Source organism: Rana temporaria, chromosome 2 (assembly GCF_905171775.1).
Source record: "Rana temporaria chromosome 2, aRanTem1.1, whole genome shotgun sequence".
NCBI lineage: Eukaryota > Metazoa > Chordata > Amphibia > Anura > Ranidae > Rana > Rana temporaria.
Genome location: NC_053490.1, coordinates 182576395 through 182602189, shown reverse-complemented (window position 1 = coordinate 182602189; position 25795 = coordinate 182576395). Strand labels below are relative to the sequence as shown.

General features: G+C 45.0%; 1 protein-coding gene across 2 annotated transcripts in view; it reads left to right on the top strand.

Annotated features, from left to right (window-relative positions):
• Positions 1-25795, top strand: part of DZIP1 (DAZ interacting zinc finger protein 1) — an 85862-nt gene that overhangs the window by 10693 nt on the left and 49374 nt on the right. For both annotated transcript variants that reach the window (XM_040336102.1, XM_040336101.1), the window contains exons 3-5: positions 777-861; positions 10255-10388; positions 15764-15931. In XM_040336102.1, the coding sequence (XP_040192036.1) occupies positions 777-861; positions 10255-10388; positions 15764-15931 (387 nt within the window). The remainder of the gene's footprint in view (positions 1-776; positions 862-10254; positions 10389-15763; positions 15932-25795) is intronic.

Sequence of the window (25795 nt, the reverse complement as noted above, 5' to 3'; positions counted from 1 at the left end):
TAAACCCGCGCATGCCCAGAAGCAAGTTTGACGGGAGTGCTCGTTCAGGTAAAACTACCATTCAAAATGGAGTAAGCACATTTATCACGCTGTAACAGACAAAAAAGCGAGAATCGTCTTTTACTAACAAGGAATCAGCTAAAAGCAGGCCAAAGGCGAATAGAACTTTCCCTTTAGAGTTCCGTCGTACGTGTTGTACGTCACCGTGCTTTGTTCATCATTTTTCCAAAACGATGGTGTGTGGGCAACGTCGTTTCTAATGATGAAGTTGGAAAAACTTTGTTTTTTTCATGATGAAAAAATTACATTTTTTTTTCATGCCAAAAAACGACCGTGTGTACGTGGCATTAAGCATCCTCAGACCATTCATGTGTGGGGTTTCTTCTCAGCCAAGGGAGTAGGATCACTCACAATTTTGCCTAAGAACACAGCCATGAATAAAGAATGGTACAAAAACATCCTCCGAGAGAAACTTCTCCCAACCATCCAAGAACAGTTTGGTGGGGAACAGTCAACACTGCAAATATTGATTCTGCATAAAATTGTCAATAAAAGCGTTTTGACACTTATAAAATGCTTGTAATTATACTTCAGTACCATAGTAACATCTCACAAAAAGATCCAGAAATATTAAAGCAGCAAACTTTGTGAAAATTAATATTTGTGTCATTCTCAAAACTTTTGGCCATGACTGTAAAAAGTAATTGTGATACTTGATATTAGACTTGCTATAAACACAAATATATAAGTGTGTATACATGTTTTTTTCTTTTCAGTGCCAACATTGTGAGAAGTCTTTTGTAAACACTTCGTATTTAGAAAGTCACCTAAAGAGGAGGCATGCTGAAGACCCTTCTTTTGGTAATTAATATCTTTGTAAGAACAGTATACTGTAGGCTAATATATTTGTACACAAGTGTGGCCTGACTTTCATTCTGGTCATGTCCCATATGTTAGGGCCCATTTGCACTTATGCACTTAAGCCCTGGTTCACATTGGTGCGATTTGGCATGTGATTTGACATGTCAAATCGCATGCCAAATCAACGGCAATTGTCGGCAATGGTACCATCCTAATCGATGTGACTCTGCATTTGAAGTGACGCACCTATTTCCAAAAATAGTTTATGTACTACTTTTGGCAATTTCGGGGTGCGATTCCATTGACATCTGTGCAGAAACCCACACAGATGTCTGAAATTGTTCCAGAAATCGTGCAGTTTCACTTAACTCGCACAATTTCATTATCACACTCAGTGTGAACCTAGGCTTAGACATGCAATTTCGAAGCACTTTTTTTCAAGTGTTTGCACAAGAGTGAAAAGTATGCTGTTGGGTCATGTTTTTAGCACTGCCCGACTACCTATCAATGGCACTTAAAATTATTAAAATAGAGAGTACATGGAGGTGTACACACGATAGCATTAGTGTTGCCTCATGTTGCTGCGAGCCAAAAATAACAATGCCTGCTGATTTCGGCAGGCTTTGATATTTAGCAATGGCCTCCATTGACTTATGGTGTATAAAAGCATATTACCGCGCTATCTGGTATGTGAAGCAGCCGGCACAAACAAATAGAAAATTGTGTGAAGAAAAAAGTGTAAAAATGTGCAGCGCTAATAGTAAACAATATGTTTGAAAATATCAAAAAATGTCAAACAACATACACATGAATAAATAGTGTGAATCAATTACACTGAAACAGTTGTGTCTCAGTCACAGGTGAAGGAACATCAGAGAAGTCTAAAGACTTCAGAACCATGAACCCCCCCCCCCCCTCCCCAGATTAAGAGTGATGAATAAAGTGCAAATGTATAAATAATACTGATCACACATAAAATAAAAGTCCCATAAAATGAAAGTGTCTCTAAATCGCTAATATGCGATCTCCAAAGTGAAAAGGTGCAGACGAAGAGGGAGGACATCCATCATGGTATCACACGGGTGAAAGCATCAGATACAAAGGTAGTGATCCCGCCACCATAAAGTAAGGGTCGGTACTCTTACCGTAATTGGTGGACTCACACACTGGTCAGTGGCAAGTCAGAATCGCAAAACGGCAAGAGTATCGGGATCTTCTTTTCTTCAGATGCTAATCAGAGTAGATGACCGGTGAGGTTCCTGATGGCTGTCAGATCAGACACGCACCCTGCGTGAGAGATTGGAAAGGATCCCGCTTTCAACAACCATCCCCTTCATGGGGAGATGGAGATGGTAAATGGATACCTCAGATGAACAAAAATGAAATGGAAGCCTCCACATGGCATAGATCAAAAATGACCAAAGAATTTAATGATAAAAAAAGGATAAAATACAGACATCTGGTAAATGAATGTAGCATAAGTGATCACAAAAATGGTTGTAGGCGCAGTAAATAGCAACAGATGTAAAGCACCCTATGCATTTCGTCCCATAGGACCCCACTAAAAATAGCAGCGCTATACCGCCGGGCTTGCTTGTGGGCGGTAATGACGCGGTTTCCCATTGTTTTCAATGGGAAGGAGCGGTAAGGGAGCATTATACATGCCGCTCCTCTCACCGCTCCAAAGATGCCGCTGACAGGAGATTTTTTTCTCTCCCGCCAGCACATCGCCTCAGTGGGAAAGCCCTTGGGCTTTCACATTGAGTAGGCAGTGAAGGAGTTTTTAAGGCGGTATAGCAGCGTTATTTTTTTTAGCGCTGTACCGCCTGAAAAACTCCTCAGTGTGAAAGGGGTCTTAACGTAGGACTTATTCTTGATGGTAGTTATAATATTTAATATTTGCAAACAAAATGAAGGTTTCCTATATAGAATAATAAGCTGTCAGGTTAGTAAAAATCAGAACCGATGGGAAAGATCTTTTGTTTATTGGCTCTGCCACAAGATAATTGCTTACTCAGTTCTCTTTCACTGTGCCAGCAGGGAGATCAATGTGTCGGGCCATAAATATGTAGAAACACACACATGCATGTGTGTTTGAGCTTTGGGGTGCACACCCTAATGCAAGACACTGCACACACCTATGGATTCATTGAATGAATTTACCAAAAATGTAAATATTGCAGAATAAACTGCCTGTTGCTACATAACTAAGCTCCAATTCATGCTGAATAAACTAAATTATTAATGTATCTTGCTCCAGAAGCATTTTATTAAAATAAATTTGATAAAAATCAAAACAAATCAGATTTTTTTTTTTTAATAATAATCATTGATTTATATCCACCCTGGGCTCAGGTAAGTATTAGGGGGTGTTGGGATGGCTGCTGCAAACAGAAGGCTTTTTATCTTAATGCATAGAATGCATTAAGATAAAAAACCTGACTTTACAACTCCTTTAAGACAGCTCTCATAGGGAATCATTAATTTTGACATGTCATGCGACTTGTACTATGGCAGTCGAAGTGCATTATGAACCAGCCCTTACAGTGCTTTTGTTCTTTTGCATTTTTATACCGGTATGTGTTTTCAAGGGGGAAGGTGCTGCAGCTGTGTCTATTCAAGTGCTTGTTTATATGTTGTTGTATGTTATGCTAATCAATTGTGTGAAGCTGAAGATTCCATCTGACCTACATCAAGTAGTATTTTGTTAACAAAAGCACTGCAGTTTTAAGGATAGGTGCAATCTAAATAACTGGAAGCAGTTTTTCAGAATTTGACATGTGATTTAACTCTTTAATTGCCTTAGGCCTGGTTTATACTGTTGCGATTTCAGACGTCGGGAAACTTGCGAACGGAGCATGCGCAGTACGTCCGGCGCGGGAGCGCGCCTAATTTAAATGGTACCCGCCCCATTTGAATTGGGCCGCCTTGCGCCGGACGTGTTTACGATACACCGCTGCAAGTTTCCAGGTAAGTGCTTTGTGGATCGGGCACTTAGACTGAAAACTTGCGGCGGTGTAACGTAAACGGGTTACGTTACGCTGCGCCGCAGGTACGAGAATCTGGCCCCTTGTATCTAATTTTGACAAAGCTGACACATATGGGTCTTATAAAGTACTATCTTTACAAACAACATCACAAATCACGTCAACCTAGCGGTGTATAAGGTATGGGCCACATTTAAAGTATTTTGCCTACCCTATACCACAGTAATATCATTAGTTCCAGATAAACTAATATTCCACTATCTAGGAACATTTGCTCAGGTCACACAAGGTGTCATGGTATAAGTATTTGGGTAAGAACAGTCTGGGTTTCTCTGCTGGCAACCAAACAATATCATTCTTGCATATTTTAAAATGCCCTAGCAGTTTCCAGGTGTGAAATAAGGAAAGCTCTACAGTCAGACACTTTATACATCAGACCCAGTATGGCATGTTATGTATGTGATTGTGATAACAGGTTAGGGGAAAGGGAGTTTGCAGGAAATATTTTACATCTATACAGAGAGATTTGCATTACATATCACAAGTACGATATATTTTAATAATAACAAATTTGTTAGTAAATAACGATACACAGAATGTCTACGGTGATGAATTTTCTCTAAGGGCAAGCTCACACCACAATTTCTGCGTTTCTGCGTGTGCGTTTTTTATGCATTTTTGATGTGTTCAAGTGCTTCCACCCCCCCCCCCCCACTTTTGTTTTCTTCATCTCAATTGAGAACATGCTTTCTGGTGCATTTGCTGTCTTCCAGATGCATTTCATACAGAAAACAAAAAAAGCAACATGTACTTTTGTTCACTGCACTGGTGTAAAGTAGGGACATTGGAATACGTGTTAAACACTATCCATGCATTTTTGATGCAGAATAAAAATGCACTGGACAGGATCGGGTGTAGACCAGCCCTTAAAGGGTCACTAAAGGAATTTTTTTTTCCGCTAAATAGCTTCCTTTACCTTACTGCAGTCCTGGTTTCATGTCCTCATTGTTCGTTTTTGCTTTGATGTTGCTGTAATTCCTCTCTGTTCTGGACACTTCCTGGTTGTCTGTTTCCTGATCACCACAGTACTGGGGGATTTCTCTCTGCGGTGACTAATCAAGGAGGTGTGATTACTGTGTGTAAAACGAAACTGGATTGGTGCTGAGGAGTTTTAGACAAAGTATCACTGCCATCTATTGGCTGACTGCCCTCTATTGGCTCTCTGTACATCAGAGAACCAGCAAACAACAGCAAAAACGAAACTAAACTGCAGGCACATTATATGATTGTTTTTTTATCTATTTTTAATCATTTTTAAAAGGAATCAATTAACTATTATGTCTCTATACCCTGTAAACAGTCATTTCAGCTAAAAAATGTTTTTCCTTTAGTGACCCTTTAAGCTTTGATATTTTAAATGTGTTGTCCTTTGTTGCAAACAAGGTAGTGTGTCAGTCAAATGAAGTGAAGAATGTTTCATTAAAAAGGAAGTATGGCAAAATCTCAGTATAGTGGTGTAGTAATTTCATAGTGTAGTAATGCTCTGCTGGCCCTCTGCCTCATGTCAGACCTGAATACCCTTGTTGATAAAGCAGAATATTTTTAGCTGAAAGGTCATTATACAATTTGGTAGCACAAAAGACATGAAAAATGTGCTGCGAGAAGGTAGATTTGGTTGTACAGGTAGCAGAGAGGATAGAAAATGCATCCTTCACCAGGTATCCTTCATTGTGACACTGACAGTGTGTTTTCTTTGAAACTTCTTTTATATTGAGTTGTCAAAAGCTTGTACAAAAACCGCATGCCCAAGCCCTCCCAGCAGCAAACACTGTTAACAAAATCATCAAATGTTAGAACAAAGTAAACCAAGTTAAATTGCAGAGCTGGTGCGTGGCTCACGTAAGCTAGGTAGGAGATATGAAAGCAATAGACTTATGCCGCATACAGACGGTCGTTTTTTGTGATGAAAAAAAAACGACGTTTTGAATCATGAAATAAAACGACGTTTTTGAAACTTCATTTTCAAAAACGACGTTGCCTACACACCATCGTTTTTTCAAAATGCTCTAGTAAAGCGCGGTTACGTTCAGCACTCTTTTACATCGAAGCTAGCTTCATAACTTGCTTCTGAGCATGCGCGGGTTTAAAAACGTCATTTTGAAACGTTGTTTTGCCCACACACTATCATTTTCATTGACACAAAAAACGACGTTTTGAAAAACGACACAAAAAATTCGAGCATGTTCGAATTTTTTTTTTGTCGTTTTTCAGAAGACATAAAACAACGTTTTCCCCACACACGGTCATTTTAAATGACGTTTTCAAAAACGTCGTTTTTTTTCATCATAAAAAACGACCGTCTGTACGCGGCATTACAATGCACATCCATTACACACATGAAAGGGGGAAGATAGGCAAATTGTATCAAAGGTTAAAAAAATAGTCATGAACATTAGGGGGTGTAGCTGTAGAGGGGTCCCAAAGCCAGCCTGTCCATACTTTTGTGAATTTTTGTGGAAACCTCTGTTGCTGTAAGTGGCTTGATAGTAAGGTAGAGCAGAGTTCACTAGGTGCTTCCAGAACTGAATAGAGGGGAGAGAGCTTTATGCAATGTAATATGATAGCTGTCCTAGCGTAAAACAATAGTAGTCTGAGCAGTGTCTGTTCCGTGTGTAGCGACCAGGTCTTCAACTAAGCCCAGCAGACACGTTTTGGTTGAGAGAGAAAAGGTGGTGTGAGCAACAGAGCAGGTAAGTATAGATATGTTTGTTATTTTTATTTAAAAAAAACTGAGGGTTTACAACCCCTTTAAAGGCATGTGCAATCTGCAGCTATCTGAAGCAGTAGTGGGAAAGGAGCACATACACCTCCCTCCATGATATCAGTAATGGATTTTATTCTGTGTTGTGTCCAAACTCAGACACACTGGGGGGGATCAGTAACTGAATATAAATTTGTCAGTGATAGATTATTCCATAGGGGTGTGTTCGGGGACACGGAGGTTTGGGCACAGATTCTAGCCGAAGCCCCAAGATCAAGGCTTTGAGCATGGTATGCATGGAGGATGTTAGAGGATGTGGGGCCTTTTCCCCCCCGAAACAGAAGCAGTTGAAGGGCTTCCAGTGAATGAAGAATAGCTACCTCCAGTATAGTAGTAACATTTTTGGTGTCAGGGTATAGCCACCAGCAATCCGTGACTAGCTGTGTAGCCAAAAAATATTTGTGGTGGTCCGGCATATCTAAACCCCCTTGAAGAGGGGGTCTAGTTAGCATTGTGAGTTTATAGATTGAGGTCCCCAGAAGGAGGAAAGCATTTTGGTTGGGTAAAAAAGGATTTGGGAATCCACTGAGGAATTTAGGTAAGAATTTCATTTTGAGTAGATTTATACAGCCCAGGAGAGATAACGGCAGGTTGGGCCATGCCTTCAGCTTGAGCTTAAGGTCATACAAAACAGGCATTTCATTCAAAGACATCTACCATATATACTCGAGTATAAGCCGAGTTTTTCTGCACATTGCTTTTGTGCTGAAAATGCCCCCCTCAGCTTATACTCAAATCTGTGTCCATCTGCAGCTTTGTGCGCCTGATCTCTCGGCGCTGTGACTTCAGTCTAGTCGACGGCCATGCAGTGTAACAAAGCCCCTTCGCCTCCTCCGTCCTCGTCTGTGATAGGCTGAACATTGACTCACTGCTGGGAAACCGAGTAAGTGTTCTGTCACGGACGAGGAGGCAGCATTTTGTTACACTGCATGGCCGTCGACTAGACTGAATATATCACAGTGCCGGGAGATCGTAAGGCTGCAGATGGACACAGTGCCGGTAGATCAGGTAGGGAGATTAGGCAAAAAATATGGGCAAAGTGAGGCAAGAAATATGGGCAAAATGAGACATGCTGCAGATAGACACAGTGAGGCAAAGTGAGGCATGCTGCAGATGGACACAGTAAGGCAAAGTGGGGCATGCTGCAGATGGACACAGTAAGGCAACGTGGGGCATGCTGCAGATGGACACAGTAAGACAACGTGGGGCATGCTGCAGATGGACGCAGTAAGACAAAGTGGGGCATGCTGCAGATGGACACAGTGAGGCAATGTGGGGCATGCTGCAGATGGACACAGTGAGGCAAAATGAGGCATGCTGCAGATGGACACAGTGAGGCATGCTGCAGATGGACACAGTAAGGCAAAATGAGGCATGCTGCAGATGGACACAGAGAGGCAAAATGAGGCATGCTGCAGATGGACACAGTGAGGCAAAATGAGATATTCTGCAGATGGGCACAGAGAGGCAAAGTGAGGCATGCTGCAGATGGACACAGTGAGGCAAAATGAGGCATGCTGCAGATAGACACAGTGAGGCAAAATGAGGCATGCTGCAGATCGACACAGTGAGGCAAAATTAGGCATGCTGTAGATGGACACAGTGAGGCAAAGTGGAGCATGCTGCAGATGACACAGTGAGGCAAAATGAGGCATGCTGCAGATGGACACAGTGAGGCATGCTGCAGATGACACAGTGAGGCAAAATGAGGCATGCTGCAGATGGACACAGTGAGGCAAAATGAGGCATGCTGCAGATGGACACAGTGAGGCAAAATGAGGCATGCTGCAGATGGACACAGTGGGGCATGCAGATGGACACAGTGAGGCATGCTGCAGATGACACAGTGAGGCAAAATGAGGCATGCTGCAGATGGACACAATGAGGCATGCTGCAGATGGACACAGTGGGGCATGCAGATGGACACAGTGGGGCATGCAGATGGACACAGTGAGGCATGCAGATGGACACAGTCAGGCCCCGTACACACGACCAGTTTCCTCGGCAGAATTCAGCTTCCGACCGAGTTTCTGGCTGAATTCTGCCGAGAAACCCGGCCGTGTGTACACTTTCGGCCGAGGAAGCCGACGAGGAGCTCGGCGAGGAAATAGAGAACATGTTCTCTATTTCCTCGTTGTTCTATGGGAGCTCTCGCCCCGCCGAGCTCCTCGGCGGCTTCAGGGCTGAACTGGCCGAGGAACTCGATGTGTTTGGCACGTCGAGTTCCTCGGCCGTGTGTACGAGGCCTGAGGCAAAGTGAGGCATGCTGCAGATGGACACAGTGAGGCAAAGTGAGGCATGCTGCAGATAGACACAGTGAGGCAAGGTGAGGCATGCAGATGGACACAGTGAGGTAAAGTGAGGCATGCAGATGGGCACAGTGAGGCATGCAGATGGACACAGTGAGGCTGCAGATGGGCATTGTTGGCCCTCTTTTACACTTACAGTAGCTGCTGCATTTCTCACCCTAGGCTTATACTCGAGTCAATACGTTTTCCCATTTTTTGGTGATATTCGGGTCGACTTATACTTGAGTATATACGATAACTAGAGACAATTACGCCCAGGTATGTGAACTCATCAACCCAGCTGGAGGTTAGATGGGGCTTGGGTGATAGCTTGAGTATCTTTTGTGAAGAGGTGGGGGACTTATGCCAATTCACACAGAGTTCAGTTACCCTGGCAAAACTTTTTAGGACCTGTAGTTTTGCTTGTAGAGAGCTGTCAGCGTCGTTTAGAAACAACAAAAGGTTGTTGGCATAGAACAACCCTTTCCTCCAACCAGCCCACTCTAAGCCCTCTAATGTCTGGAGAGGCTTTAAGAGCCTCTGCAGTGGGCTCTTTGGCCAGGGCAAACAGGGTTGGAGAGAGAGGGCATGCTTGCAGGCTAGTAGGATGTCTTTCTGATTGGGTTTCACACTTTAAATGATAGAATCTCTGTTACATAGACTGGGATAAATACTTCTATGTAAACGTGGCAGATTTACAACTTTGGTTATGTGTCTTATTAGTTAAAATGTTTTCATATGCTGGGATCTTTATGCTTTCTCCATAGTTGTTAGAAGTGTCTAGCAGTCCAGCAGCATGGGAACCATGTGTTTGATTTAAACCTGAGGCTCTATCTGCATATAGTTTGAATGTTCTCACAGTGTTCTTTGGCTTTCTCACAAGAAATAAACAATTAAGTATTGTCCGTGATACTTTTTTTTTTATTTGCACTAACATCCAATTTTCAGGATGTTAGTGCAAATAAAAAAAGTATTACGGACAGTACTTAATTGTTTCTGTTGCAAGTGTACATCTTTAATCACCTCTTAGAAGACATGCTCATAGGTTGTTGACCTCTTCTTGAAAAGTGGACCTGTGTGTGCATATGATTTTGGAAGGGACATTAGATTGCAAGCTTCTGAACAGATAGTTATTAAGGTGAATGGCTTTGTGCTTCCTATAAACTACACCTGAATCATTTATAACTATGGAAAGAAAATGAATAAGCATTGAACTTAGCTGTCCTAATTGTTTTTTCAAGCCTATCAGTACTCCAGACAATCTTTCTATCTTTGTCTTTTTTTTCCCTTTTTTAAGGTGGAAAACAAAGGCAGAGTCCACAGCAATTTGATAACTTGTACTATGAAATAAAATGTCTTAAAGAAGAACTTCATTCTACCAAAAAGCAGTTAGAGACTGAAAAAGAAACTCATCTGGAGAAACTCTCTCAGGTAAGATGATTATGGACAGATACAGTCAATTATGTATAATAAGATACTTTTTGTTTTCTTTTGGAAATTGCATACTTTTCTATTGTGTTATATGAATTCAGGTATTAGCTAGGTAAATAACTAAATTGTTGCTCTTTTGTAGATTCATAGGACAACCATAATACAACAGAACCCATGGACTTGGCTGTCTGTATACATTCAGAATGTCAAGAGACATTAAGCTGCCAAGATTAAAATGTGTCTGTACCAAAGATATTTTTAGTTTTGGCAAGGGTCAGGATTATTATAACCCTGACAGATTATTTTTGTGCTGCCTGTTTCCTGTTGAAGATATTTAATTTAATTCCCTGTCCCAGAGACCCAACCGGAAGTGAGAGGACATTTCTACAAAATGAGGAGATATTGTTTGCCATTGGAATAGCTGTCTTGAATGAAAGATTTCCCCTCATCTCCTGTTCCATTGATGGCTGTAAACATTAGAATTTTCCAAAACTTTCTGTCCCAGTAGTAATAGTCTCTAGGACAGGGGTGCCCAACCTTTTGAAGAGCGAGGGCCACTTCAGCGACTTAGTAACCAGTCGCGGGCCACAATGAGCGGAGTGGGCAGATGACAGGTCTGTGTCCACTTTGCATATACAGAGTGGACACAGGCATAGCCCACTCTGCTTTACGGGCCCTTTGATCCGATAAGATGGAAGGGGACAGATCCACTTCTGTTTTTTTAGCAGATCAGATTGGAGATAGACAGGTGTAAACGGACACAAGTCTGTTTACATCTGCTGCTCCATAGAGGTGAATGCAGGGTCCAATTGGGTCAGACCGATCATGTGAAAGGGGCCTAAGGCTACTTTTACACTGATGATCTGTGGTTTACCCACGCCGCAGGTCCAGTGCAGTGCACCCGTGGCTTTTATGTAGGTGTGGTGCACTTTCTGAAAGCAGACCAACCCACAGGTAAAACCAGAAGTCTATGGATCAGTGCAAGTAACCCACAGGTGCACCTGTGAAAGCAGCCCAGTAACCACTGCAGAACAGATATGCCCATATATACACTGTGATTTTAGTTATAAACTTACCATTGATAACAGTTTTCCATTCAGGTATCACCAGCTGTTGCTGTCTCCTCAGGCAGAGCTCATTTAGTATCACTCTGCCTATTACAGGAGCTGGTGCTATATAGGAAGCATTGGGTCTGCAGCCGCTTGCTACCTTTACGGTCGGCTTCATTCACAACACTGAGTCGGCAACGTGCAATCTGGGCTTGCCAACCCGCCATACCAGGGCAGGAGGTCGTGGGCCACATCAGAGGCCTCTGCGGGCCACATGTGGCCCGGGCCACTGGTTGGGCACCCCTGCTCTTGGACAAATAGAGAGAGTGATTCTCCCTAGCAGGAACAGAGCAATAAAAAAACAACCCATTGTCATTCAGCTGTCAGAACCTTCCACTTTTACTTTATTTCTTGTATCCGCTTGTATATGTATCTGTTTGACTAACACAGGTACTTATAGTGTCTGAACTGATAAACCAGGTCAGATTCACATTAAGTTCACATTAGTTAGAGCTAATTCGAATTTGGTTTACTCAAGTCAGACCTGTACAAGATAAATTTAGATTGGTTGCTTTGAATTAGAATTCAAACATGGAAAAGGACACGTAAGGAGATGTATGTGTGCATATATGTGTGTGTGCATTAATACATGTATATCTCTCTGTCTATATATATATATATTTAGAAAAAGAGAAAATGTGAGAGATAAATAGAATTAGTAGCTTGTCTGTAAGACTAACAGAGGTAACTTTGTTATGGAGTGGGCTGCCACCCCATCCTTAAAGTGTTACTAAACCCAGAACAGTAAAATCACTCTGTATATGCAGTAAAGCATGCTTGATATACTCACTGTGGAACCTAATGGGTTAATTTTTTGCATTTTGTAAAAAGGCTGTTTAATCATGGCTTCTCTGATCCTCTGAGGCCGGGTACACATGAACAAACATGTACGGTGAAAGCGGTCCGTCGGACCGTTTTCACCGTACATGTCTGCCAGAGGGCTTCTGTACGATGGTTGTACACACCATCGTACAGAAGTCCGCGCGTAAACATTACGCGGGGCGTGTCCGCGTTGTCGCCGCGACGATGACGCGGAGACGTGGGCGGGCCTGCCATTTAAAGGCTTCCACGCATGCGTCAAAGTCATTCGACGCATGCGAGGGACGGCGGGCGCCTGGACATGTACGGTAGGTCTGTACTGACGACCGTACATGTCCGAGCGGGCAGGATTCCAGCGGACGGTTTTAAAACACGTCCAGGAATATTTGTCCGCTGGGAAAAGGCCCGGCGGGCAAATGTTTGCTGGAATTCGGCCCGCTCGCGCCCACACACGACCAAACATGTCTGCTGAAACTGGCCCGCGGACCAGTTTCAGCATACATGTTTGGTCGTGTGTATGGGGCCTGATCCTCCCCTCCTTCCACTGTCCCCTGATAATTTCCTGATAACACAGAGCCTATGGAGTCAGGCTGCACATGCTCAGTTTGGTGTGTATTGCTAGAGAGGTTTTTTCTTGGGCGAGTGAATGTGTTCAGCACTGTCCAGAGAGAGAGTTAGTTGTCCTGCAGTCTCATAGGACAGTCGAAAAACTCATCCTACAAGCTTTAACCAGTGCTTGGCTGGACACTGATAGAAGTCACAAGACTGCTATATACTGCTGATGATAAAAGGTATTTATCAGTTTATATTTACTAAAATAATTGCATTTCCATGTTCTGTGTGCTGTGGCAAACCAGTTATACCTAATGCAGGGTCCTGGGTTTAGTAACACTTTAACAACCATGACTCATCTGCTGACAGCAGAATGCAAACAAAATTTCCGCCATTAAAAAATATTTTAAAAAAAACAGCGTTGGGTTCTCCTCCCAATCCATACCAGGCTCTTCTAGTCTTGTATGGATTTTGAAGGGAACCGCACACCAAAATTAGGGGGGAAAAAATTGCTTAGAATTCCCCTCAAAATCCAGACCTTTATCATGCAGCCCGGCAGGCCAGGAAAGGGGGGGAGGCGAGTGAGCAATCCCGTCCTCCTGACTCTTAGCAGTCCACATGCCCTCCCGTAAAGCACCTTAACCCCATGTTGATGAGGACAGAGCCTCGTCCCCACAACCCTGGCCCCGTGGTTGTGGGGGAGAGGGGGGTGAATTATCATAATCTGAAAAAAAATGACCCGCACTGACACTTGGCTCCTGCTGCTAATTAAACTAAGGGGGAGGTGGGCACCTAATGATGTCACCGGGATGTCACCCAACCTCTTATGACATCCTTGAATGGGGCATGCTGTGTCAATTAGGGCTGTCGAATATAATCGATGCAGCGATGCATCGCGATTCGACCCCCGGCGATTCTGCATCGATGCGGTTGCTTTAAATAATCGATGCATGTTGATGACGTCATCGTCGCGTCCTGCCGCGCGGAGCCGAAGTTTTGCCGCCTTCCCCTGTATCACACTCGGAGTCCTGAGGAGAGGAGATGGACACGTGCAGCGCCAGCACAGTGTAGCCCTCCCCCCGAAGCCCCCCCCCCCCCAGAGCGCTCAGACACTTAGCTTTCCTCCGAGTCCCCAGCCGAAGTAAGCGCCGTCTTTTTCCACCTTCCGCCGACGTCATCCACAGCCGCCCTGTGTCACTTGCTTCACTGGCAGACACGTGAGAGGAGACAGAGTGACACCTGTTGTGAGTTCCGGTCCCAGTTCCCAGAGCTGTCCTCCTCGGCTTACTATTACTATGCAGCGTGCACTGCAGGCTGCCTGGTACAGGGGGAGAACGTTGCCGACTCACAACTGGCTGCTGTGGGCAGCAGCTGCAGGAATGTGGGAGAGAGACCCCGAGCGAGACAGGCTGCACTTGTCCTCTGTCCTCCTCACAGGCAACAGGAGAGGAGACCTCCAGCAGTGAGTAGCTGAGTGCAGAACTGACTCGTCATCATCATCATCAGGTACACAACAGAGACACTGACTGTCACAGTAGTACTACTAGTACACTTATAACTGTAACCAAGGTATATAATATAATATATTATCATATCTTTGATGCACCATGTGGAGTGGACTGCAAAATTCAAATATGCCAAATGTATGACTGTAATAATAATTGTAAATAATAAATATTAATGATGGTGATTGGGTAAACTGAATTATTCTGTATTTCTAAACATTAAACTGAGTTTGTGACCATACCATTGCCATTTAATTAATTATGGTTTATGTAGGTCTAGCTCTAATCTATTGTCCAATGTCTTACTGATTGATCAAAACTTCATTACTTACCTTGTTTGTATGATTTAGCTCATCACTGCCCCACACATGCAATGCAGTGCATGTGTGGGGCAGTGATGAGCAAAACCATAAATCATACAAACAAGCTAAGTAATGAAGTTATGTGAATCAATCACTAAGAGAATGAATACATAAAACCATAATTAATTAAATGGCATATGTTGTTGTAGCTGTTTGTTCAATGCCAGTGTGCCACGAAGATTGGAGAAGGAGAGACAGAGATCACTTTACCAACCGTTTCACTTTCACTGAGTGACCACGGTGGCTAGCAGTACCACAGATCACAGATAAGATGAGGGTGCATTGTTTTAACACGTAGTGACGGTGCATGGGGTAGAATAATCATCTCCTGAATCATGTCTGCAGTCTCTGACCATCTCCTGTAGCAGGTCTGCAGTCTCTGACCATCTCCTGTAGCAGGTCTGCAGTCTCTGACCATCTCCTGTAGCATGTCTGCAGTCTCTGACCATCTCCTGTAGCATGTCTGCAGTCTCTGACCATCTCCTGTAGCATGTCTGCAGTCTCTGACCATCTCCTGTAGCATGTCTGCAGTCTCTGACCATCTCCTGTAGCATGTCTGCAGTCTCTGACCATCTCCTGTAGCATGTCTGCAGTCTCTGACCATCTCCTGTAGCATGTCTGCAGTCTCTGACCATCTCCTGTAGCATGTCTGCAGTCTCTGACCATCTCCTGTAGCATGTCTGCAGTCTCTGACCATCTCCTGTAGCATGTCTGCTGTGTTTAGACTGTGCTACATGCAGGAAGTGTTATTGTGTGTTTTTTTTTTTTTTTTTTAAGAACAGATAGAAAAAAAAATGGAGTACTTAATTTTTTTTTGATGAAAGCCATGCGCACTTGCGCTGCAATCGTGATGCATCGTGATGCATCGCGGAATCGAATCGAATCGAATCGTGGACTTGATAATCGTAATCGCATCGAATCGTGAGATCGGTGAAGATGCGCAGCCCTAGTGTCAATGATGCCATAAGTGATGCCATAAGTCTTAAAACATTTGTTTGACTATCTTTCATATCACTATATTTATACAGGTACAGGAAAGTGAACAAAAGAAAACAATGGAGCTGGAAGTTTTGAAAAAGTTTGACAAGTGGAAAGCAGAAGAAAAAGAAACGTTTGAAGAAGAAATGAAAAAAGTGAAGGAAATGTTTATGAAAGAGCTTAAAGAACTGACTGATAAGAACTCCTCTTTGGATAATGTAAGTAACAACTGTAATATGATATTTCAAGTGTTTTGTAATGAAAATAAATAAAAAGCAAATACCCAAAGATGCTTGCACATACATTTTGTTATCATACAGAGTAAGGCCTCATTTACAGGAGGCGGATGCGCTCAGCGGAGTCCGGCAGCTTAGCAGGAGATCACTCCTTTGATCTCCGCTGAGTTGGTGGATGACAGGTTCATCTATGCTCACTGAGCGGGAAGGGGCCTGTCAGAGTGTCACTGATCCCTTTGGAGAGATATGATGAAAACGGACAGCATGTCTGTTTTCATCAGATCTCATCCGATCCGTCAAGACGGATGGCGAACGTATCGCCATATCTCTGATTTTAGCGAATCGGATGGTAGACGGGTGTTAGTGGACACATCTCCGCTGACATCCATCTCCCCATAGGAGCCAATGGATGGCCTGCTTGGATCTGCCTGAAAAACAGACAGGTGGATCCAAGCGGGCTTGCCGTGCGAAAGGGGCCTAACTTGTAATTTAAAGCACACTATGCAAATCGCAACTTCAAGCTCCAAAGTCAGAGCTGCATCACAATAGGGTTGATTTACTAAAACTGGAGAGTGCAAAAACTGGTGCGGCTGTGCATGGTAGCCAATCAGCTTCTAACTTCAGCTTGTTCAAGTAAGCTTTGACAAGAAACCTGGAAGCAGATTGGTTTATATGCAGAGCTGCACAGATTTTCCATTCTCCAGTTTTAGTAAATCAATCCCAATGTATTGCAAATTTCACTTTCAACTTGAGAGGCTCAGCACATTACTTAGAGACAAGGGCAACGGGTGCTTTTGAGGCTCTGAAGTCTTTACATGAAAATAATACTAGTATGGAAATATGCAGTATGGAAATATGAAGTACTGTATAGACTTCAATAAGGCTCCAGAGAGAGAGAGAGAAAGATAATTTGTTTGCCCCTGTTCAAGACTTTTCTGATCTGCATAGTTGTTCTAGGTCAGTGACTTATTTTCAGAAGGAGATCACCTGTGGCAGCTTCTGCATTTCTTCTAATACACTTTTTTAAGAGAAAAATAGAAAAACAACTGCAAGTATAAAGTGAAGGCGCCTAGGGTTTCAAAATCCATGCAGATTAGGCTAAATACTTTGCTGTTCTGACAAGCAGAGATTTTTTCACTTTTGTAAAATGCCCAAGCTTGCAGGTAGGTTCTTGGAGAATGTAGAAAAGGGCAAGCAAGCTCCTGAACATTGAGAAAGTATCTGAGCTTTGCCTCTCAAAATGGCCCAGTATTCAGCCATATCTGCAGGGATTGATATAATTAGTGGGAATGCTCAATAGCATTTCCAGTATTGTTATTCGTTTTTTATTATTCTTAATTTTAATTTTATTATTCCGTAAGTTTTTTTGGCTCTGCGTAACTTCTTCATACTTTCCGCTATTAAGACCATTCAACTTTTAAAATGTGCATCTCTTTCAGCTAATAATGGGACTTCTTCAACTGTTTTTCTACTATTTCTACTTTTTAAAATATTAAGCTTTTAGACACTTTTTTTTTTAACATTGAAGTCAATGAGAGCATCCTTTTTACCCCTTAAAATCTTCTCTGCTACCAAAAGTTTCAGCTCCTTCATACTTTCACCTACAGACACCAAACGTTAAAATGTTCACAAAATATTCAGCTATCCGGCTATATCTTTTCAGTTTGATATCTTTTACAGTTTTTGTGAAAAAGCAGTTTGAGTTTAGTGAGTTTTTCAGAAAAAAAGGATTTTTGTACTCACCGTAAAATCCATTTCTCTGAGTTCATAGACGGACACAGCCTTCATTGACCTTAGGGTTATGCTTCTTCCTACCAGGAGATTTAGGCAGAATTCTACAGCACTTAAGGTGTTAAAAACTTTCCTTCATGCTGCTCCTCCCAGGGGGCGTGGCTCCCCCAGGCATAACCCACACCCTGCTTTAGCAGCCTCAGTTCGTAACAAGCAGTACAAACAAAGGAGGGGTGGGTGCTGTGTCCGTCTATGAACTCAGAGAAATGGATTTTACGGTGAGTACAAAAATCCTTTTTTCTCTTTCGTTCATAGACGGACACAGCCTTAATTGACCTTAGGGACGTCCCCAAGCAGTGTCAAAAAAATTCGAGGGGTGGGAAAAATAACACAGCAAAAACAGGTTACACCCCAAACAAAAACCGGAGTTACTCAACGGAGGAACTCCAACCTTAAACTGCCGCCTGTAACACCCTGCGGCCAATGGAGGCATCCGAAGATGCACTCACATCCACCATATAAAACTTTGAAAAAGCGTGGACCGACGACCAGGTCGCAGCCTTACACACCAGTAACACAGAGGCTTGGTGTCGGAAGCCCAAGAGGCCCCGATCGCCCTGGTCGAATGCGCCGTGACCCGAAAGGGAGGCGCCTGCCCCTTCAGGGCGTAGGCCTGAAGCACAATCCGTCGGATCCACCTGGAAATGGTGGCCGACGAAACTGCCAGGCCCTTACTGGGACCGGACACAGACACGAACAGCGAGTCCGACATCCGGAACGGAGCTGTCGCCGACAAGTAAACTCGAAGGGCCCGAACCACATCCAAAGAATGTAAAGTGGCCTCCTTCGGGTTCTTCGGGTGAGGACACAAGGATGGAAGAACAATGTCCACATCCAAGTGAAAAGCCGAAACGACCTTAGGGAGAAAAACGGCTGCGGCCGCAGCACCACCTCGTCCTTACGGATGACCAAGCAGGGAGCCTTGCAAGACAAGGCCACCAGAACAGACAGACACCCGTCTGATCGAGGTAATTGCTACCAGAAATAAAATCACCTTTTGTGACAATAAAACAAAAAACCTCCCGAATGTCCTCAAAGGGAGCATCCCGAAGCACTGAAAGGACTAAATTCAAGTCCCATGGGGGTAATGGAGGGCGCACCGGAGGGGCCACCTGCCAGACCCCCTGACCCAACGCACGCACCCAGGAGTGCTATGTCAAGGGTCGCTGCAAGTAAAAAACAGCCAGAGCAGAAATCTGGCTCCTAACCGTACGTAAGGCGAGAGCCTGAACCACTCCCTGCTGCAAAGACAGCAGAATCCTGTACACAACGCATGTACGAGAGTGCCAGTTCATCTCCCCACACACAGAGAAGTAGGCCTTCCATGTATGAGGAAAAAACCTACGTGAGGTAGACCTCCGTGCAGGCAGCACGGTAGAGACCACCGAGCCCAATAGGCCTCGGTCCTTAAGCCCCTGGCTCTCAACAGCCACGCCGCTAAGGCCGGTGGCTGTGAAACAGGGTGGAAGATTGGACCCTGTAACAGAAAATCAATTCCCAGGGGAAGACGCTAGGGGGCGTCTGCCAGCAGACGCACCTGGTCCGCGTACCAGAAGCGACGCGGCCAATCTGGGGCAATCAGGACCGATAGAATCCCTACAGCTTCTACTCTGCGCAGCAGGCGAGGAAGAAGCTTCCGAGGAGGGAAGGTGTAAAGTAGGCGACAGCGACCCCAAGGAGCCACCAACGCGCCTGACGCGTCCGCCCACGGGTCCTTAAACCTGGCCACGAACCGTGGCACCTACCGATATAGAGACGGGACGCTAGAAGGTCCACGTCCGGAGTGCCCCACTTTAGGCACAGACCCCGAAACACCTGCGGGTGGAGAGACCACTCTCCTTGGCCCAGTGCAGTGCGACTTAGGTAGTCGGCTAGCCAATTCCGTATTCCCGGAATGTACCCGGCCGATAGAGCCGGAACGGACCCTTCGGCCCACCGAAAGGATGCGCGCGACCCCCGTCGCTGCAACAGAACTCCGTGTGCCTCCCTGATGATCAACCTACGCCACGGACGTGGTGTTATCGGACAGGATCCTGACCGGTCGGCCCTGTAGATCCAGGGACCACCTGGTAAGGCAAAGCTTGATTGCTCGGAGCTCCAGAACGTTGATCAGTAGGCAGGACTCCACCTGAGTCCAGTGCCCCTGGGCTGACTGGGTGCCCCAAGCGCCCCTCCCCAACCGGAGAGGCTGGCATCCGTCGTGACCACTGTCCAGTGGCCTGCAGAAAAATGACTTTCCGGCCCGAAGCACCGGAAACGCCAGCCACCATACCAGGGGAGACATGATCAGATGACTCAACTGAATCTGGTAATCCAGAGATGACGGAAGCTAGTCCCATCGTGACAGCAGTTCCCTCCGTAGTACCCTGGCGTGGAATTGGGCATACGGAACCGCCTCGAAAGAGGCTACCAACTGACCCAGAACCTTCCTGCAGAATCGCAGAGATGACCGCTTCTGGGTCGGCAACTGCTGCACAGCAGATAGCAGAGTCTGAAGTTTTTCCGCTAGGAGAAAAACACTTCCGCCCCGGAGGAATCCAGGACCAGTCTCAGGTATCCCTGAGACGGAATCAACCCTGATTTCAGGACAATCCAGAAACCAGCCGAACACTCAGAGAGCCCGACACGTGATAGACACGGCTCCACCAATGCAGAGCTCGAAGAAGCTCGTAGGAGAATGTCGTCCAGACATCCCATGATAACAAACCCCCGCTGTCACAGCCGGGCCAGTATCGGTACGAGCACCTTGGCGAAAACCCGCCGAATGGGAAGGACACCATTGAAAATTGTCCCCCCCGACCGCAAAGCACAGAATCTCTGGTGGTTTGAGGATATGCAGGTACACGTTCATGACATCCAAGGATGCCAGAAAAACCTGACAAAAACAAAACGAGGGACTTGAGGCCCAGGATCGACCGGGCCCCATCCTCCATGGGGACACAAACAGAATGGAGTAAAACCCCGAGACCGTTCCAACGAGGGAACTGGCACAATCACTCCCCTGACCAGAAGATCCTGGACAGCCCCTGACGGAGTCAACCGGCGAACCGGAGGAGGCCAGAAGCCGGAGGGAAAAAACCTGTTTGGCAGACAAGAGAGAAACTCAATCTTGTACCCCAAGGAAAACACTTCGCAATGCGAAGCCAGTCTCCCACCCGAGACACGGGCGGGAGCAGACCTTCAGGCGGAAGCAGGTATGTCCGCAGACTTGTTAGGCATGCGGTATCCGGTGCGCTGCTACCCCGCAGCGGGGATTCAAGCACCATGTAGACCTACCCCCACCGCACAGGGCGAGCGAAAAAACGCTCGGAGGTAGGCAAGGAGGGTCCTTGCACAGGGCGAGGTCCCTAGCCCTTCCCAAACCGTGGGAACAGCATGCGCTTACCACCTGTGGCATCCTCAATGATGCCAGTCAGGGAAGACCCAAAAGGACCGTTCACCCTTAACGGTGATCACCAAGGCCACCTTAGAGGTCCTTCTTCCAGCTCCTGCAGCAGGAGCTTCGCCCTTTTAGTCGGGGCCTGCCAGGGCCCCGGCCAGAGCCGGCCTCACCGCCGAACCCACCACCGTGAATAGGGAGCGGGCCACGGCCTCCACTCTCCTATCAGCGGGATCCTGAAATGCAGGAGCCCCTTCCACAGGCAATGTGGTGGCCTTGCGCAGTCTGGACACAGGGGGGTCCACTGGCGGAGGAGAGACCTACTTTTTTTTTTTTTTTTTTTTTTTTTTTTTAAAGCCCCCCTCAAGGGGGTAACGGGTTGCAAAGTTTTTTGACAAACTTTTTGCGGTGCATCCCATTCCTTGTATAACATATAGTCCAAATAAGGAACACAAGGAAACACTTCAGCGATGCGTGGTAGTCTGCTGGTACTGACACGGAGGTGTCTCCGCCACATCCTCAATTTTTAGAGCCTCACGCACCGCAGAAACAAGAGCTCCAACAAATTCTTGCCAGCAACTGACTGCAGCAGAGTCATCCTCACTATCCATAAGGGTTAAAACCCGCAGCCTCTGACATAACAGAACCAGAAAAAAACCGATTCTGTGTCATCCCCAGAAGCAGGCTTCAGGGAGGGGGCGCTTTTTTACCCCCCATCCGGGCACTAGCTGCTTCAAACCTGGCAAGAAACCCAGGACAGCCAACATAACAGATGTGGCAGGGGGAGGGGCGGTAAGGGTTAACTCAGGCATAGCTTGAGTTCCATAGTGTCAGCGCTGAGTCACCCACCCTGCAAGGCAGGACAAAAAAAAACCCACTGGTCACCTCCTTGCTGCTATTGCAGAGCATGGGGGGCCCCCGGTATTCACCACCCCACCCAGCTGCAGAGGGAGCTGAAAAACCTCGGGTGTGCTCTGATGTGCTGACTGTGTATTCACCTCATGGAAGATTCACAGCACTAAAACTGTAACAGCACTAAAACTGACCAGAGGCTGTGCCGAGTCATCTCAGGGAAGAATCACATCGTTACCAAGGAGATTTCCAAGACGGCCGCTGTCTGAGGTAAAAATTACCTCATAGAACACAGCAGCACTGACTGCTTTGTTACCTCAGAAAAGAATCACAGCGTTACCAAGGAGATTTCCAAGACGGCCGCTGTCTGAGGTAAAAATTACCTCATAGAACACAGCAGCCCTGACTGCTTTGTCTGTTACCTCAGAAAAGAATCACAGCGTTACCAAGGAGATTTCCAAGACGGTCGCTGTCTGAGGTAAAAATTACCTCATAGAACACAGCAGCCCTGACTGCTTTGTCTGTTACCTCAGAAAAGAATCACAGCGTTACCAAGGAGATTTCCAAGACGGCCGCTGTCTGAGGTAAAAATTACCTCATAGAACACAGCAGCACACAGCAGCACCCCCCAGAGTAACAACACACGGGCCCCGGTGGTAACAAAGAAAACCCAGGAGGCCCCCCTTCACAGCCACTACCCAGTCAGGGGAAGGAGGGAGAGGAAGGGGAGAGAGGAAAGCAGGGCGGACCCTCAGTCGACCTCCCCAGGGAAACCACCAGCCAGACCACTTACCTGAGTAAGGGGCCACTACTTACCTGTCCTGCGACTACCCGGCTGGAGGTATCCCAGACAGAACCAACGTCCGTAAACGGCATGGCTGTCGGCCAGACACACTGTGACAAAGCCATAGAGACCGGTCATATGTGTGCCCTAGAACCGAAGTTCCCCGGCCGCCCCTGGAGCAATGGGGCCTGTCGTGGACGTCCCAAAGCTGAGCTGAGGGCCGGCACACGCTCGAAGGCCGAACATGGGGGGACTACAAGAGTCGAGGACCCAGCCTGTCACCCAGTCGGCTGTTGATAGAAGAATCGCAGGATTCAAAAATGCAGGAACAAAATAATAAAAAAAAAAAAAAGCGAGAAAAATCGCCAGAAAAAAACTCCAGAGTCCAGGAACTCCAGAGATAGCCTTGACCTCCTGTCGTTAGGCAGAAAACAAACTGAGGCTGCTAAAGCAGGGTGTGGGTTATGCCTGGGGGAGCCACGCCCCCTGGGAGGAGCAGCATGAAGGAAAGTTTTTAACACCTTAAGTGCTGTAGAATTCTGCCTAAATCTCCTGGTAGGAAGAAGCATAACCCTAAGGTCAATGAAGGCTGTGTCCGTCTATGAACGAAAGAGAAATGTTATCGATTATACAGTGTTTCTATCGATTATACAGTGTTTCTATGCGGCTTGCTAGAGTGGATGATGTCATCGCTAGAGCACGGAGCTTTAAAAAAAATATCTTTATAGAGAAGGAACAAATTGCTCTCATGCCCACAAGATCTACTTGTCATACACAATTTATACATCAAAACGTAGGTATTTGTGTCTAGTTTCAGGCAATGTGCTCAGTTTTGTGATACGCCTTTTACTTTTGGCTGGATGAGCTTCCAAATGACAAGAGTTCCAAATTTTTTTCCATTGACTGTAAAAAAATCTTCAAATTTCCCAGCGAAACACACAGAGAACCTCTTTTTTAAATCGCTGACATGCCCAAATTTTTAAGTTTATCAACATAAATGTCATACCGATACGTTCACAAAGGCCGTGTATCTCTAAAGGTGAAGTCGCTGTTTCGATAGCATGTACTGTTGTGGATTTATTAAGGTTTGTTTGAAGGGTTCTCTCACTCATTAGGTGTGGGGATTAAAGGGGCTGTAAAGGTAAAACAATTTCCCCTAAATAGCTTCCTTTACCTCAGTGCAGTCCTCCTTCACTTACCTGGTGTGGAGAAAGCCTCTTAAGGGGGGAGGGGCGACCAGGCAAGTCAGGACACTCTCTACTTTGCAGATAGAGAAAGGAGCTGTGTGTTAGTGGGCATCCTGCTCGCCCTCCTCCCCCTCAAGAGGCTTTCTCCACACCAGGGAAAAAGCCTTGCATTACTGTGTGTAGTTACAGACAGGAGAACAGGAAGTGAGGATTTCTCAGAAGAAATAAGGACATTTAAAAGCAAAATCAAAGGATGAGGTAAGTGAAAGAGGACTGCACTAAGGTAAAGGAAGCTATTTAGGGAAAAATTGTTTTACCTTTACAACCCCTTTAATGATCAAAGAGAGGCTTTATAAGTACTGAAGGAACACTGCTTGTATGTCCTAAAGATAGTGTAGTGGTTATGGTGAATGGCTTTGGTGTGGGCTTAGCAATTTAGCATTCCCACGCATTTTCTGCAGGAAATGCATTTTCTAGTTAATTTAAATTTTATTATTCCGTACGTTTTTTGACTCTGCGTAAGTTCTGCACACTTTTAGCTATTAAGACCATTCAACTTTTAAAATGTTCAGCTCTTTAAGCTAATGATGGGACTTCTTCAACTTTTTTTCTATTTATATTTTTTTAAATATTAAGCTTTTTAACACTTTTTTTAACATTGAAGTCAATGAGAGCATGCTTCAAATCCTTAAAATCTTCTTCCGCTACCAAAAGTTTCAGCTCCTTCATACTTTTATCTACAGACGCCAAACAAACTTTAAAATGTTCACAAAATATTCAGCTATCCGGCTATATATTTTCAGTTTGATATCTTTTACAGTTTTTGTGAAAAATCTGTTTAAGTTTAGTGATCATTTCAGGAAACTTTATCGATTTAAACAGAGTGTCTAGAGGGCTGGTTAGGGTGGATGATCGCTACAGCACAGAGCTTTAAAAAAATGATCTTTGTTCCTTCTCTATATAAATTGCTCTCACGCCCACAAGATCTACTTGTCATAGACAATTTATACATCAACGTTGGTATTTTTGTCTAGTTTCAGGCAATGTGCTCAGTTTTGTGATACGCCTTTTACTTTTGGCTGGTTGAGCTTCCAAATTACAAGAGTTCTACACTTTCTTTCATTGACTGTTCTGTAAAAAAATCCTTAAGATTTAGACATTAATGGCTGTGTGTTGAGTTATTTTGAGGGGACGGCAAATTTACACTGTTATACAAGCTGTACACTCACTACTTTACATTGCAGCAAAGTGTAATTTTTTCAGTGTTGTCACATGAAAAGATAGAAAAAAGATTTACTCAAATGCGAGGATTATACTTACTTTTGTGACATACTGTATGTGATCTCCCGCACACAGAGGGGTGTACTTACTTTTGTGAGATGCTGTATATATTTATTGTGGTCTATAAATGGTTACATCACACATGGCGTGTGCTGAGGTCTGAAGCAATGAAGGATTTATGTATTTAAAACTTTAATGTAAATCTATACAGTTGAGGGGGTGTAATATTCCCGCTGGGTGGAGTATGCCATTCCCCTTACTTTCAATATCGCCCCAATTGAGGCATGATTTTGCCGTGATTGTCACCTGACAAATCGCAGGACTGCTTTTGGGAAACAAGCGTCCCGTCATTTTGTTTGTGTGATTTGTCAGGTGACAATATTGTCCCATGATTGGGGTGCCATTGAAAGTAAAGGGATCACAAACATGTCACACGTTTTGCGTCAATTCGGGAAATTGCAGTAATTCCGCCCACGATCCAGAACGCCTAGGTGTGATCGCAGCCAAAGCGAAGCGTCTTCTATCAGTTGCTGGGTTCTCCTTCTATAGATTCTGGGGGAACGTTTTCTTCC